Source organism: Rhinopithecus roxellana, chromosome 15 (genome assembly GCF_007565055.1).
Source record: "Rhinopithecus roxellana isolate Shanxi Qingling chromosome 15, ASM756505v1, whole genome shotgun sequence".
Lineage (NCBI taxonomy): Eukaryota > Metazoa > Chordata > Mammalia > Primates > Cercopithecidae > Rhinopithecus > Rhinopithecus roxellana.
Genome location: NC_044563.1, coordinates 22,350,043 through 22,365,335, shown reverse-complemented (window position 1 = coordinate 22,365,335; position 15,293 = coordinate 22,350,043). Strand labels below are relative to the sequence as shown.

At 40.2% G+C, this 15,293-nt stretch overlaps 1 protein-coding gene across 2 annotated transcripts in view; it reads right to left on the bottom strand.

Annotated features, from left to right (window-relative positions):
• The window catches only part of ANO5 (anoctamin 5), a 104,479-nt gene extending 98,039 nt beyond the window's left edge, over nucleotides 1-6,440 (bottom strand). For both annotated transcript variants that reach the window (XM_030917150.1, XM_030917151.1), the window contains exon 1: nucleotides 5,948-6,440. In XM_030917150.1, coding sequence (XP_030773010.1) covers nucleotides 5,948-5,987 — 40 coding nt within the window. In that variant the 5' untranslated portion in view covers nucleotides 5,988-6,440. The remainder of the gene's footprint in view (nucleotides 1-5,947) is intronic.
• Between the last annotated feature and the right edge of the window lie 8,853 nt (nucleotides 6,441-15,293).

Here is a 15,293-nt window from a genome sequence, read left to right as displayed (position 1 = left end):
ACCTAATTATGTAGTGTAGTAATGTACTCAAGCAAGCAAAACATTTCCTAGTCTCCATTGCAAGAGTATGACATAAATTCAAAGCTCTCAACTGTCATAAGTGGTATGTCTATCTCATAATGTTTGTGTACGCACTAAATAGATAATGCATGTACTTGGCATATAGGAGGTAAATGGATGTTATTCTTATTGATATTGTTGTTATTATTCTATTCTACCATTAAACTTCAAAACTGCTGTAAATTCCTTGGGCTAAGTTTCAGAATGTCAGAATAAAATTGAAATAACTCCTTTCGTATTCAGACCTTTGTGTGGCAGAATCTGCTCTTAAAATGTTTTACTCTAAGCAAAACATGAAAACTAACCAACTATACCTATACCACTTAACTTTCTGAGTGCAGGCTTTCTCATGTAAAAGATACAAATCTAAAGAGAAATGCTCTGAAAAATATTAAACATCATACAGTATTACCATCAATGGGTTTTACCCATGATTACTGCCTAAATATATAGCTCAAAACTCAGTTGATCCTGATCCTGATCATCTCTCATTAGATCTGTGAATGAAAAGGAGACCAATTTAGCATGGCTTTATAATGAATTGATGAAGAATAGGATTCTAAGAAATACAAGCCTTGTCTCTCAAGATATGATAGTTGACATTGACTTAGAGAGGTTTTTTTTTTTTTTTTAAGGACAAAAACAGTCACTATTATGCCAAAGAACAAAACATCAAACAAAATATAGTTCCAATCACAGAACAATCAAGCAACTGCAAACCTTAAGCTGGGTTTAAAGAGCTTTACAATTCTATTTTTACAAAAAGAAAGTTGAAAAACTGCAAACACTCGCCCCTCTTTTTCCTAATTATTTTTGCTCCATTTAACATAAAACAAGTAGGTGAAAAAATATTTACAAGCTGCTATTACAATTTGATGTAATGAATTTATTTGAGAATGTGGAAAAGGGACAATATGAATCCTCCAGATCACCTCCTATTGTTACTAGCTCTCCCTTCACACTGTAACCTTTAAAATTGCAGTTTTCTTTCTCTAGAACTAGCACGTGTTTTCTTCCCTTTCTAACTCTTGCTTATTTTTCACATTATATAAACCTAGACCTCTTCCTTTCAGGCCTTGCCTGAAACCTCAACTGTCCCCTGGGTTGGGCTCCCACCGGCTCCCATACCACCTTGAATGCAGCCCTCTCTGGACACCTAGCTCAATTACACATCCCTCCACAAGACTGTCAGCTCCGGAGAACCAACTGGGACACATTTTGTCAACTGCATCCTTTGGTGAAATACCAGGACATTCAAGAGGACAGATTTATTTCCACACACACCATGCTCCCTCTCACCCCTGCACACTTAGTGCTCGCTAGCTCTCTCACACGCATGCACCCTCGCAATTAGATATTTACACAGACCATAGACTCAGACACTTTCACACTCCCTCATGGAGTATAAAGATGCTGTAACTATGCATAACCACCAAACCTCTGTCAAAACAGAGGCCTGACTGAAGAGGCGGGATTTGAAGCCAACAACTCTGTCAGTTTCTTTCTATTCCTCCAACTTCCTCTAAAATGAATGGATAGTATACTCTCCCTGCAGGCTAGATGCCAGGGATATGACAGATTTGGTACCAATCACTGTGGAGAATCATCAAATATGTGCCAAAAGTAAAGCCAGCCTGAAGACTGAGTCTTGAGTTTTCACTGAAAGCACATTACTAAGAATACACACTCCAGCAAATCCACAGCCCAAAAATAGCACTTGTATTTACCAACTGGTCTTCTCAGTTTACACTCTTACTAGCAGTATAAAATATTTCTAATCAAATATTAACATTACTAAAGACAGGTGGCTTAGTTGAACACAATGCTTAACAGAGCTGTAAAGATGCAAACAACCTAACATTCAACTTTTAATCTACCTTTTCCAATGCTAAACTCTCAAACTGTCTTTTCCAATACTAATTGTATCAGAAATCAGCTAAAGAATGAACATTTCTTGAGGCTATGGTGAGCTATAATTACACCACTGCACTCCAGCCCGGACAACAGAGAAAGACCTCAAAAAAAAAAAAAAAAAAGAAAAAAGAAAAAAAAAGTTAAATTCCAGCAATGACATTTTACTGGCAATGTTCGTTTATGTAACTAATTAAGTGCTCTATTACCTTCTGCCTTTAGAATTTCATTTTTAAAATTAGAAGATAGTAGGAAATTAGACAGCTGGAGATCACTGATTCCTTATGTGTTTAATTGTGAAAAAAGTAGAGAAGATGTAATAAATCTTAGAACTATCTATTACATCTAAAAGGAAAAATGTTACATTGTCTCTCTTATAATCAATTTTATAAATTAACTCTCATATTCAGTATTTAAAGGTGATTTAGAAAGCACATATGAAATCAAGGCTTACCTACATGGGTAAATTTAGTCTAAAAAGTCTGCTTACATTTTAAAACATATAAATGAAAGTAGCTACTAAAACTTGATGCTCTGGAACTTGAATTTTTCAGCCTTCTTCAGCCAACACTTTTGTTTTCATAACAGTGTCATCTGTTTTATTTTTTATTTATTTTATTTATTTATTTATTTATTTATTTATTTATTTATTTGAGATGGAGTCTCACTCTGTCGCCAGGCTAGAGTGCAGTGGCGCAATCTTGGCTCACTGCAACCCCCGCCTCCCAGGTTCAAGGGATTCTTCTGCTTCAGCCTCCCGAGTAGCTGGGACTACAGGTGCATGGCACCACACTCAGCTAATTTTTGTATTTTTAGTAGAGATGGGGTTTCACTATGTTGGCCAGGATGGTCTTGATCTCTTGACCTCACAATCCACCCGCCTTGGCCTCCCAAAGTGCTGGGATTACAGGCGTGAGCCAACACACCCAGCCAACAGTGTCATTTAACTCAAAGAGAAAATACATCTGGAAGTAAAGTTCTAAAAATCCACTGGAATATGTATTAAAAAAAAAAAACTCTCATAACAATGCACTTTTCATACACCCTAGTGCTATGGTTTAAATATCCCTCCAAAATTCAGAGTGGAATTTAACTGTCATTGTAATGGTATTAGGAGGTAGAACCTTGAAGAGGTGATTACGTCATGAGAGCTCCATCCTCCTGAATGAATTCATGCCATTCTCACGGGAGTGGGTTAGTTATATCAGAATTGGGTTCCTAATGAAAGGATAAGTTTGGACACATTTATCTCTTGGTCTAATGTGCTCCCTTGACCTTCCAACATATTAAGAGGCAGCACAAAGATGTCAGATGCCAGTACCATGCTCTTGGACTCTCCAGACTCCAGAACCAAGAGCCATATATTTTCTTTATAAATTACCCAAGCTGTGGTACTCTGTTGTAGCAATAAAAAAAAAAAAAAAAAAAAAAGTGGTCTAAGACACCTAATAAGAACACAAGTCTCAATAATGGGCAATAAAACTAAACCAGCAAAAGAACCGACATGCTAAGAAACATCTAAAAATATACGAGTCATATGAGTGGCCTGAACTATGTTGCTCCTTAGGCCCTGCTCTCATCAATGCCACACTTCTCTGCTGCTTGGATTCTGGATCTTTGAATATACCTAGATACAGGAATTTGGGCAGAATGCAGTAATTAGTCCCAGCCATCAAATATAGGGTATTCCTCATCAATATCTTTTTCTCTCACCTCCACCCTAATCAGAGGCACAATTTGGATCACATGCAAGCATAAATAGATTACAAAGGCCTTTTTTTTAAAAATGGGGGAGTGTGACTGGGCATTGTGGCTCACATCTGTAAACCCAGCCATTTAAGAGGCCAAGTCAGGTGGATCAGCTGAGCTGCAGAGTTCAAGACCAACTTGGGCAACAGGGTGAAACTGCATCTTCATAAAAAAAATAATAATAATTAGCTGGGGAGGTCGTGGTACAGCACCTACAGTCCAAGATACTCCAGAGGCTGAGGTGGCAGGATCGCTTGAACCTGGGAGTGAGAGGTTTCAGTAAGCAGAGATGATGCCCCTGCATTGCAGCCTGGGCAACAGAGCCAGACCCTGTCTCAGAAAATAAAATAAAATAAAAAATAAGGGGGGTATGCTTCAATTGACACCATCAAGAACATAGAATGATAACACTCTGAATGGGAGGAAATATTTGTAAATCATATATCTAATAAGGGACTTGTATTCAGAACACATAAAGAATTTTTGCAACTCAATAATGAAAAAGACAACTCAATATTTGTAAACAGGCAAATGATCTGAATAGACATTTCTCCAAAAACATGAATAACTAATAAGTAAATGAAAATACTTGCTACATTAGTCACTAAGGAAATACAATCAAAATCACATTGAGATACCACTCTACAACCACTAGGATGGCTATAATAAAAAAGACAATAACAAGTGTTAGTGAGGATGTACAGAAATTGGAACCCTTATACATGATTGATGGGAAGGTAACATGCAGTTGCCTGGAAAACAGTTTGGTAGTTTCTTAAAATGTTCAATATAAAGCTACCACAGAATCCAGCAATTCCACTCCCAGATATATACCCAAGGAAAATAAAAACATATGTTCATATGAAAACTTATACATCAATGTTCATAGCAGCATTTTTCATAGAAACAAAAAAGTGGAAATAACACAAATCCTACCAATTGATGAATGGATAGGTATGCTATATCTCTACAACGGAATAGTATTGGGCAATTAATAAGAATGATGCACTGATAAAAGCTGCAGTATGGATTAACTTCAAAAACATTAATCTAAGAAAGAAGCCAGTTACAACAGACCAAATGTCGTATAATTCTGTTTATGTGAAGCGTCTTGAATAGGCAAATCTATAGAGGCAATAAAGAGATTACTGTAGGAAGTGGGGAGGATGGGAAGTGACTGCCTAAGAGGTTTCTATTTGGGGTGATGAAAGTATTCTAAAATTAGATAATGATGATACTTACAAAACTCTGTAAATACACTAAAAAATCCAACTTTACACGTCAAATAGGTGAATTTTACAGTATATAGATTATATCTCAAAAAAGCTGCTTTAAAAAGGGAACGAGGAGGATGCAGTAACACACGGTATTTCCCGGTGCCTTTGAAGACTGAATAGTTATGATCAGATCTTTTGTCACTTTGGAAAAATGTTTCCATGTTTAAATCCAACACTAAACAAGACACGAAAATAAAGTATCATTGAAGAAACTGGGGTCCTGGAGACAGCAGCAAAATAGTATATGCATTTTAGGGAAAATACGTGTATTAAAATAGGTCCACGGAATACAGGTGGTGTAAAGGCTTTGGCAAACAATGGGTAAATATTTCTCAGCGGAACCAAAGAGCTTAATGAAAGCTGTTTAAAACCAACAGCAGCAGCAACAGCAGCAGCTTTTCCAAGTGCCTATTGCTCTCAGTATCTCAAACTGACAGATTTTAGGATCTGCTACTCCTACAATTAACAAGCATCTCAAAGCACGATCAGTAACGGGCAGCGAGAGTGAGGTAATAAGACTCGAGGACCAGCTCCTTACACGTGGGATAGCTGTCTTGCACTCTATACTGCTACTTTCTTTGGGAAAGCCTTGGTTTCCAGTGGCTGAATTCGGAGGCCCAAGCACCGCAGCGCTAACCTAGCAGCCCTGAATTACTCGGCGGTTCCCAGGCCTGCAGGGGAGCAAGGAGGGTGTTCTGGAACCACAGGGGTCACGGGTCGCAGGTCCCTGGCGCGCAGGAGCAGCAGAGAAATCTGTGGGGCGCCGAAACCAACCCCACTCACCCCAGGCGGGGGACTCTGCCCTGCAGTCCCGGTTTCGCGCTGGGCACGCCATGCTGCGAACCTCCCTAGGACTCAGGCCGCAGGGCGGCCAACGTATCCCGGGCCCCCGCGCCGCGGGTGGCGGTGTGCAGGAAGCACACCCTTGACGCCTCTTGGCGCGGTCCTACCTTCCTCAGTCAACACTTCGAGGAGATTCGGGTCGCCCATCTTCGCCAGCTCGTTAATGACACCGGTGCCCGAGAGGCAGCAGGAGACGTGCAGCTGAGACGGGCGTGGAGATCTGGACCAGGTGCTGAATCTGACTGTGGGAACCCGGAGTCGCTGCTGCTGGATTTCTAAGGGACTGCTCTTCCTTCTGCAGGCCTCCTTCTTCTCCTCCTCCTTTTTCTCCTCCTCCTCCTCCTCGGACTCGACAGTCTCCGGGCGCCTCAGCCAGCCGGCCTTCTTCTCCAGCGGGTACTTCCACTCGACCCGGTCCCCGACAACCTGCTTCGTGTGCTTGGCCCCGCGCTTCCCCACCCTCACCCGGTAGCGCTCTTGGGCGCTCTCCCAGTACTTCTCCAGACACCTGTCCCTGTGCCTGCCCGGCAGCCGATCTCGCAGCCGCCACTCCTCCCGGCGCTCGCCAGGGTCCTTTCCACTCCCGCCCTCTGGCAGCTTTCCTTTCCCCTGCGCTCCGTCCCTGTTGTTTCCACGCTTCTTTCCCCGCCTACAGACTGCAAGACCAGCCGGCGCCCCACCCTCGGAGACCGCCATCTCCCCGCCCCCCGGCCTGGCTGGCTCCACGCCAGCCACCTCCTCTCCGCTCAAGCCGTCCCCAGGTCCCTGCTCTGCCGCCTCCCGCACCTCCTCCGGACCCGCAGCCTCCCGTCCCTCCTCGGGACCCGTCGCCTCCGGTCTCTCGTTGGGACCCGCCGCTTCCCGTCCCTCCTCAGGACCCGCGGCCTCCGGTCTCTCCTCGGGACCCGCCGCCCACCGGCCCTGTTGGCCGGCCTCCTCCATTCTCTACAGGCTTCGCACGTCCTTTTCCACTGGGTCCACCCACGACCAGGAATCCTGGTTCCCCAGGGCTGCCGCCTCTCTCCTGTCAGAATCCTCCTCCTCCGATCCCCACAGGGGGTCCTGATGCTCCCTCAGCCGGTTGGCCCGGTCCTCATCGATCCGCTTGGCCCTAAGCCCAGCCTGCGTGCCACTCGGAGAGAACCCCCTTCCAGTTGGGAGTTACTTTTTGTCGCGTGGGGAAAAGACCCTTTCCCTTAAAGGAACCCCTCCCTATTTAAGGCCGGCGCATGGCTGGAGACCAAGATGCCAGCAGCCCCTGCCCCATAGCGTCTGGAGCGGGAGTATTACCTTTTCTCCTGGCCCTGCCTGCTTCCTGGGCTCCCAGCAGGATCTCTGCCCTCTACAGGTGAGGGAAGGTCATTCCATGTGGCCTGAGTTCCAAGTCAGCCTCTGCCCCTTTGTTAGTGTGGGGTAAGTTTCTCTAAGTTTCAATTTTCACATCTTTAAAGGAGAATGATAATAATACCCACCTCCTAGGGTACTATTATCATAGGGTGTTGTGAGAAACACAGTGCACAGTCCTTGGCACAGAATGTGTTAAACATTTAACTGCTATTAAGATTAACCCATATTATAGTCCAGCTGGTATGACGCCTGTCATCATCTCAGCTGGACGATGTCGCTCGAAATCTCAGGAGTTCAAGACTAGCCTGGGCAACACAGGGATACCCCTGTCTCTACAAAAATTGGAAAATTAGCCGGGCATGGTGGCAGGCACCTGTGGTCCCAGCTACTCAGGAGGCTGAGATGGGAAGATCTCTTGAGCTCAGAAGATTGAGACTACAGGGAGCGACAATCATCCCACTGCACTCCAGCCTAAGCGATGGAGAGCAAGACCCTGTCTCAAAAGAAAGGGAAGAAAAGAAAAAAGAAAAGAAAAGAAGAGGGAGGAAGGAAGGAGGGGAAAAAAAAAAAAGAAAATTAACCCATATTACATTGATCCCTACTCCATTTCAAAGGGTTGCTTTGTTTCCCCCGTCCACTTCCTGCCCACCCCAACCAGAACTTTAACCTCAAGAATGGGTCCTTCTACTCCTCTCAGGCCCCTCTGCATTAGTTCTGTGCTTCTGAGACCCGATCAACTGCCAACTACACAATAATTGAGAGACTAGATTCACTGTCTAATGGGGGGGAATAAGACTGATGATGAACTAACGGTGAGGCAGAGGTCTCAGCTGAGAGCCTTGAATGCTGAGGAGGGAGTGACTGTATTAGTCTGTTCTCATGCTGCTAATAAAGACATACCTGAGACTGGGTAATTTATAAATGAAAGAGGTTTAATGGACTCACAGTTCCACATGGCTGGGGAGGCCTCACAATCATGGCAGAAGGCAAAGGAAAAGCAAAGGCACGTCTTACATGGGGGGAAGGCAACAGCTTGTGCAGGGGAACTCCCATTTATAAAACCATCAGATCTCCTGAGACTTACTACCACTAGCATAGTATGGGGGAAACCACCCCCATTATTATCTCCACCTGGCCCTGCCCTTGACACATGGGGATTATTACAATTCAGGGTGAGAATTATTACAATTCGCTGGGCATGCCATGCAGCAAACCATATCAGTGACTCTGAGTTTAGGACAAGGATGGGGTGATTTGAAAGTCAGGATGAGGTAACCAAAGAAGTCTTGACCTTTCTTCATTTTTCTGCTACTGCATTCCCTTCCCCACCACCATTCTATTGATATTTCAGAACCGAGAATCGCTTTTTGCAAATGAGAAAACAGGCCTAGAGAGAAGTGTTTTGGTAAAGGTTATGATTAACCACAGAACTGGAAATCAGTTTTGCCCCTATACCTTACTTTCCTTCTTATATGTCTAGGAATACATGAGTTCTTGTCAAGTGATTTGAGACTATATGTAGGCAATTCCTTACTTGATGTAATTTGGAATTGTGTTTTAAAGGTGACGATACATAAGCATAGACTTACACATTAAATTATAAAGACTAATTGTGATAGAAATGTTTGGTTATCATCTCTTGATTATTAATCCTTGTTTGGGCTTCTAAGAAAATTTCTACAATATGAATGTTTTCCAATATTTTTCCTGTATATCAGGTATTTTTCTAGGTGCTGTGGACATTGTGAGTTAAGAGCTGGGGAGAATCTTTGCTTTATATAGATTAAGTTAAAATAAATAAAATAAAATTATTTTTCTATTATTTTATATAATTTCTTGCTTCTTTTTTTTATTCTGTTCTGTATTTGAAATGATGTGTATAAGAAGACATTATATGTTGATGATTTGGCTCCAAATTAAATGAAACATTTTGAGGCTCAGTTTGCTTAGATTTTTATCAACATACTTTAAACTTTGTTATAAGAGTTGAAAACCAGCTATGTTCTTTTAATAAAGGTCTGGGTTGTGACCATAACTCTTTAGATCTTGAGAAATATTTTCTGTATTCATATCATTGACATATTTTATATTGCTTATCCATTTATAATTTTAGGATATGCGCATTTTCTCCTCCATTACTATACTCTGCATCGTTAGATGCAATCTTTAACCATACATTTCTAGAATTACGTTCTGAGTAATATATACATGTTCCTTTAATGTAATTGAATATTCATTTAAGTATTGAATGCAGCCCAAAAGTTGTCTTTTTTATTGAATTCAGCCCAAAAGTTGTCTTTTTTAACCCTCCAAATGATTTCAGCCTTTGTTTAAATTATTACAAGCATCTGGTAACACTTTTTCTTATTTGCCTTTTATATCTTATACTGAGTAGTATGCCAAAGTTTTTAAACGACGATGTAAGCATAGTTAGAAAGATATAAATGGTGATATTTTGGAAACTAAACTATCAACTGGCACATTACAGTATTTGTATGCCTGCTGATCAGTAAAAGTGTGAATTCCCTATAGGAAAGGCATCACAGGAATGTAAGTATATAGTGTGTGAAAAAAAGAGCCTAAGCTGTATGAAAGTTAAATGTATACTCTTAAGCCACTCCTGCATGTGAAGTTTTTATTATTCTAGCAGGCTGATTCAATCACTGAACTTAACTCAAATTAAAGGGCATAACTTTACAAGCTAGACTCCGAAGATCCAGAAAAGGCCTTAGGAAGCCACCTAATAATATATATTTTCCTTCTGGTGTTTAAAGCAAGGATATGGTACCTCCCATCTGTGGCCTGGATTGGTTTCCTTTTTTTTATTTCTTTTTTTTTTCTTTTTTTTTTTTTTTGAGAGGGAGTCTCGCTCTGTCGCCCAGGCTGGAGTGCAGTGGCCAGCTCTCAGCTCACTGCAAGCTCCGCCTCCCGGGTTTACGCCATTCTCCTGCCTCAGCCTCCCCAGTAGCTGGGACTACAGGCGCCGCCACCTCGCCTGGCTAGTTTTTTTTTTTTTTTTTGTATTTTTTAGTAGAGACGGGGTTTCACCGTGTTAGCCAGGATGGTCTCGATCTCCTGACCTCGTGATCCGCCCGTCTCGGCCTCCCAAAGTGCTGGGATCACAGGCTTGAGCCACCGCGCCCGGCCCTTTTTTTTATTTCTTTACAAGTCAAAGCTTTGAATCCTGGAAGTTCCCTCCTTTTGGACTTCTTATCATGCAATGGTTTTAAAATTCATTTATTCCATGTATTTTGAATATCTCTGCAGGTCACATAAAATGGCATACTCTAATACATGGAGCATTGTGCAGGAATGAAAAGACATGCATTAAATCTCTGTCCTTACCCCTTAATAAGGTGGGCAGCACAACGATCATGGACAGATGACTTGGCTTCTTTGATCCCCAGCTCCCTTCTCTGAATATGAAGTTTCTTAACTTGTTCAAGCTATTGAATGGCTCACATACAACAACATTTGTTGTAAAAGTCAAATAAATCCTATGCATGAAAGGACTTTGGAAACAATTAAAACGTACCAAAATATGAAAAAGTTTTACTGACTGGCAGAGGTAAAGTTAAATTAATAAAGTTGCCAGAAGGTAGGAATACTAGTTGAGGGTGTTGTTTCCCCCACACTCCTACAAAATGCTGCTTCCACAGTTTCTCTGGAATTTGCAGTGACTTTCTGACTCCACATATTCACTACTCCTTGGTTTCAAAGGAGGGTCCAAATCTCTTTATTTTCCTAATTGATCACCTTGAATCCTGACATTTTTAGGCCCCAGGCCTTAACAATAAGCCTCAGTCCTCTTTACTAGCTTGTTCATTTCTGCCTGCCATCTTTCATTCTTCTCAGAAAAAGCTCACTTTATGGGCTGATACCTGGAACACTAGTGGTCATCAGAAAATGGGGTTTAATACTTGACAGTCACATGCATGCTTGATATTTCCCAATCTCAGTGCCTAGGATGGCATATCCCCTCTCTCTTATAACCAGAAAACTGTCATTTGTCCTCAGACTAAAGAGATCATGGAGAACTGTTTCAGCAATAGATATGGAGCAAGAAAGCTTATTCTCTCCTACACTTTGCATATGCTACTGCATTAAATCTCAAGATGATATGAAATACATGCTTATCAGACATTTATTGTATTTACTGCATGTCTTGGCTCATCCTTTTTCAAAACAACCAACTTTATTGAAATATAATTTATATTTGTCTTAGTCCACTTAGTGTTGCTGTTACAGAATACCCAAGGCTGGGTAACTTACAAAGACAAAGAAAAGAGGTTCATTTGGCTCCTGATTCTGGCAGCTGGAAGGTTCAAGATTGAGCAGCTGTATCTGGTGAGGGCCTCAGGCTCCTTTAACTCATGATAGAAAGTGGAAGAACAGACCTGTGTAAAGAGATCGCATGGCAAGAGAGGAATCAACAGAGAGAAAAGATGAGGAAGCCAGACTGTCCTTAACAACTTGCTCTCATGAGGGCTAATCCATTCCTGTGAGAGAAAGAACTCACCCCCCTTGGAGGGCATTAATCTATCCATGAGAGATCTGCCTGTATAACCCAAACTCTTTCCACTAGGTTCCAGTTCCAACATTGTTAAATTGAGGATCAGATTTCAGCATGAATTTTGGTGGGGAAAAACCACATCCAAACTGTAGCAATATTGGAAATTATATTTGTATTAATAATTAAATTGCCAATTGTAAGAGTACAATTAGAGAAATTTTCTGACACGTACAGTATATGCTTATGTAAACATCACACATTCATTATATAGAACATTTTCAAAAACCACCCCATTCAACTTTGTAGTTAATCCCCTCTCATTCTATCCACTGGCCCCTCACATCCACTGATATGCTTGCTCTTATTGCACCTTCTTGGCTCACCTTTTTACTCTAATCTTTACTATAGTAAATATCTGTGAACACATAACAGGACCTTGCCTTAGCTCTATCTTATACCTTGTGCATTCTGTCCCAGGGCCTCTATACCACTGTAATGTGGGTTGCCTATTCATCTCCACAATTCTACCCTGACATATGTGCAAAACTGTAAGTAGGAGGAAGTTAGGGCAACACAGGGCAACTCTGAACAATAGGTCATGATGGGTAAATATTTCCTTTTTCCATTCTTTCAAGGGGCAATTCTGAGATGCATTTTGCAGAGCTCTTTAGGTATTCTTTAGAGACCAATACTTATTTGCCCATAATGGTAGCTAGCTCAATAGCATGTTCCCTGATTGGCTCTCTTTTCATGTTTGAGTCTTCCAAGCCCCCCATTTCTCTTACTAGGGATCATTTCCAAAAATAATCTTCCTGTATATAAGTCTAATATCAGGCTCTGCTATTAGAGGAAATCCACACTAAAACAGCATTATTGTATTATCCCTTAAATAATTCATTAAGGAAACTGAGGCTAAAAGACGTTAAATAACTGTCTAGAATTGCATCACTATTAAAAGATAGAGTAATAGCTTAGTTTCAGGATAGCCCATCTACAAAGTTCATGTACTTAATCACCATATTGCTTTTCAAGGCAGAAACAAATCAGCTTTGATTTTTGTCCAATATTTTAATAAATTGTACTACCAGATTTTATTGTCATTTCTTCTTTTAAATTGTCTCCCTCACCAATTATTGGAAATGACTTCATCTAGCTGAAAGCCACAGTGGGTAATTTTAGGGAAACATCCAAAATTCACTACTGCTTCTCATTTCCTACTGCTGTGACTTTACCTCCACTCTCTTTGATTCATACAATAGCCATCAGTCGATTTTTATTTCTTCCAACCAGACAATATTGCGTAGTGGAAAGTGTGTTGGCTTGATGGAATTGATTTCAAATCCTAGCTCTCTCATTTTTTAACTTGGGTAATATTGGATCCTTTAGCCTCCCTGTGCCCCAGTTTTCTTATTTGTACACTGGAGAAAATAATTTATACTTTTTGGTGGATTAAATGTAACAACTCTTATCTTTGTTTGTTCAGATAGGAAACTACAGGATCCCACTTTTATTTTATTGTATTTGTTGTTATTTTTTTGTTAGGTTCATTTTAGGCAGTAGAGATTTGGAGAAGATGGAGCCTTTTGTTGTTAAATTCAGACTTATTCCTTTAATTTTCATGAAAATATTTATTTTTATTTGTCTATAATACTTCTAGTAACCTATAGCACAAACCCAAAGATTTCTGAATTTTAAAATGAAGTACATGATGCATAAGAATGCCAATACAAATATTGCTTGAAACAATGAAAGGAACTCTTAAGAGCCAATGGACTCACATATTGATTAAAGTACTCCATTAAGCAGTATTCAGATGATTATTACTGCTGTGGCAATGAAATAAAAGCTTCTGAGAAATAGAATGTTCCCATTAAAAGATGATTTAATACTTAGATTCAATATGCTGTTGGCCAATTCACATTCCCTGAAATAAGTTCAACACTAAAATTCTAAAAGGGTCCTTAAAACTGGTTAATAGAAAACCAAACCAAACTTGATGGAAATACAGGAACTTCAAATTCGGGAAAGCATACTATTCATGCACGCTAAAATCAGCCAGACTTATAAAATATGTTTAAGAAAACAAAGTCTATTTTCAAAGTATCTAATTTATATGCAGCTTCAACCATGAGTACAAAGAGAGTGAAATTAAAGAGTTTCATTGACTGAGTGGTTACATCTGGGGTTTTATCCTGTGAATTAAATCATCTTTTGTGTTCTCCACCCACTGGCTACATGATTTTCACCAGAAGCATCAGAAGCATCAAGACCATATTTGACATCCCACAAATGATGAGCATGCTTGTAAAAGAGCCTTCTATGGTTTGTAATTTTATCTTTTAAGGAGAAAGTTGTTAATTACATTTTTTATTTAGCCTCCCCACGCTAGATATGTTTTTTTTAAGCAAGTAGTCTCTCCCAGAAAGAATGAGCCCACCCTACTTAATTATATATTTGCTTTCCATTGAAGGGATGGTTCTAATCTGGAATTGCCAGAAAAGTCATCTACAAAGATAAAAAAGAGAGAGTCTGTAAAATAAATACAGGCTGCTTCTAAAATTTACTAGCCACCTCCCATTTCACTGAAGTCAAGGAAGATCTGCAGATGAATGTTAAGGCAAGTTCAGAATGACAGGATGTATGTAGATGGGGTGTTTAGTCAGCAGAGAAAAGAAGTGATGGGTACTCTGAAAATATATTACATCTGTAATTATGTGATTATTTGTTTTCTACTATCTCTACCATTGTTCTGTAAGGACAAGAACCATGTATCTTCTACTTACCACTGCATCTACCAGAGACAAGCATAGGGCATGACATATATATATATTCACTGATTGATGACCAGTTGAATTTCTCCTTCATTGTTTTGCCCTTTGATAGTTTCTTGCATGGTTATCATATCTACCCAACTAGATAGTAGTCATGTAAGAGCAGAAATTATATCTTATATTCCTCTAAAATCTTTTCTAATGGTCTTCTGTTCAAACCAGTGTTGATATCTGTAGGATGTTGGGTTGTTAATTTGGAGGAAAAAAAAGTAAAGGAAAAGATAGAGAAAGAAGAGTGTTAGTGAAGAGTTGTGATGATTTTTCCACAGTATATTTCTAAATATACATTGAACTATATGGAATTGCCAAACGTGACTATTTTTGGCATATTTCTTCTCAATTTCATTTGATTCCGTCTAACTACTGGAGAAACCAAACCAAATAAAACAAAAACACATGGCAGTTAGGGTGGGCAAACTGGAGTCTACATCATAGCTCTGCCATTTGCTAGCTTTAGAATCCTGCATAAGTTTCCAATACTTACCGGGCTTCAGTTTAGAAAACGGCGTAAGACCATTTTGGAGGGTGGTTGTAAAGATTAGATGAGCTGAGAACTCTGAAATTCTCTAACCCATTACAGATGTTTCACTTCCCAATTATCTTGTTCAAGTATCTTAACGTCTCCTTGTCTCAATCTGCTCGACAAAACAGGTAAAATAAATGCAATAGGTTGTTATTAAGAAAAAGGCAATTTAAAGCATTTTGCTATATTATTTGATCCCCTCAATAATACTATGAGGTAGTTATTATTCCCATTTTACA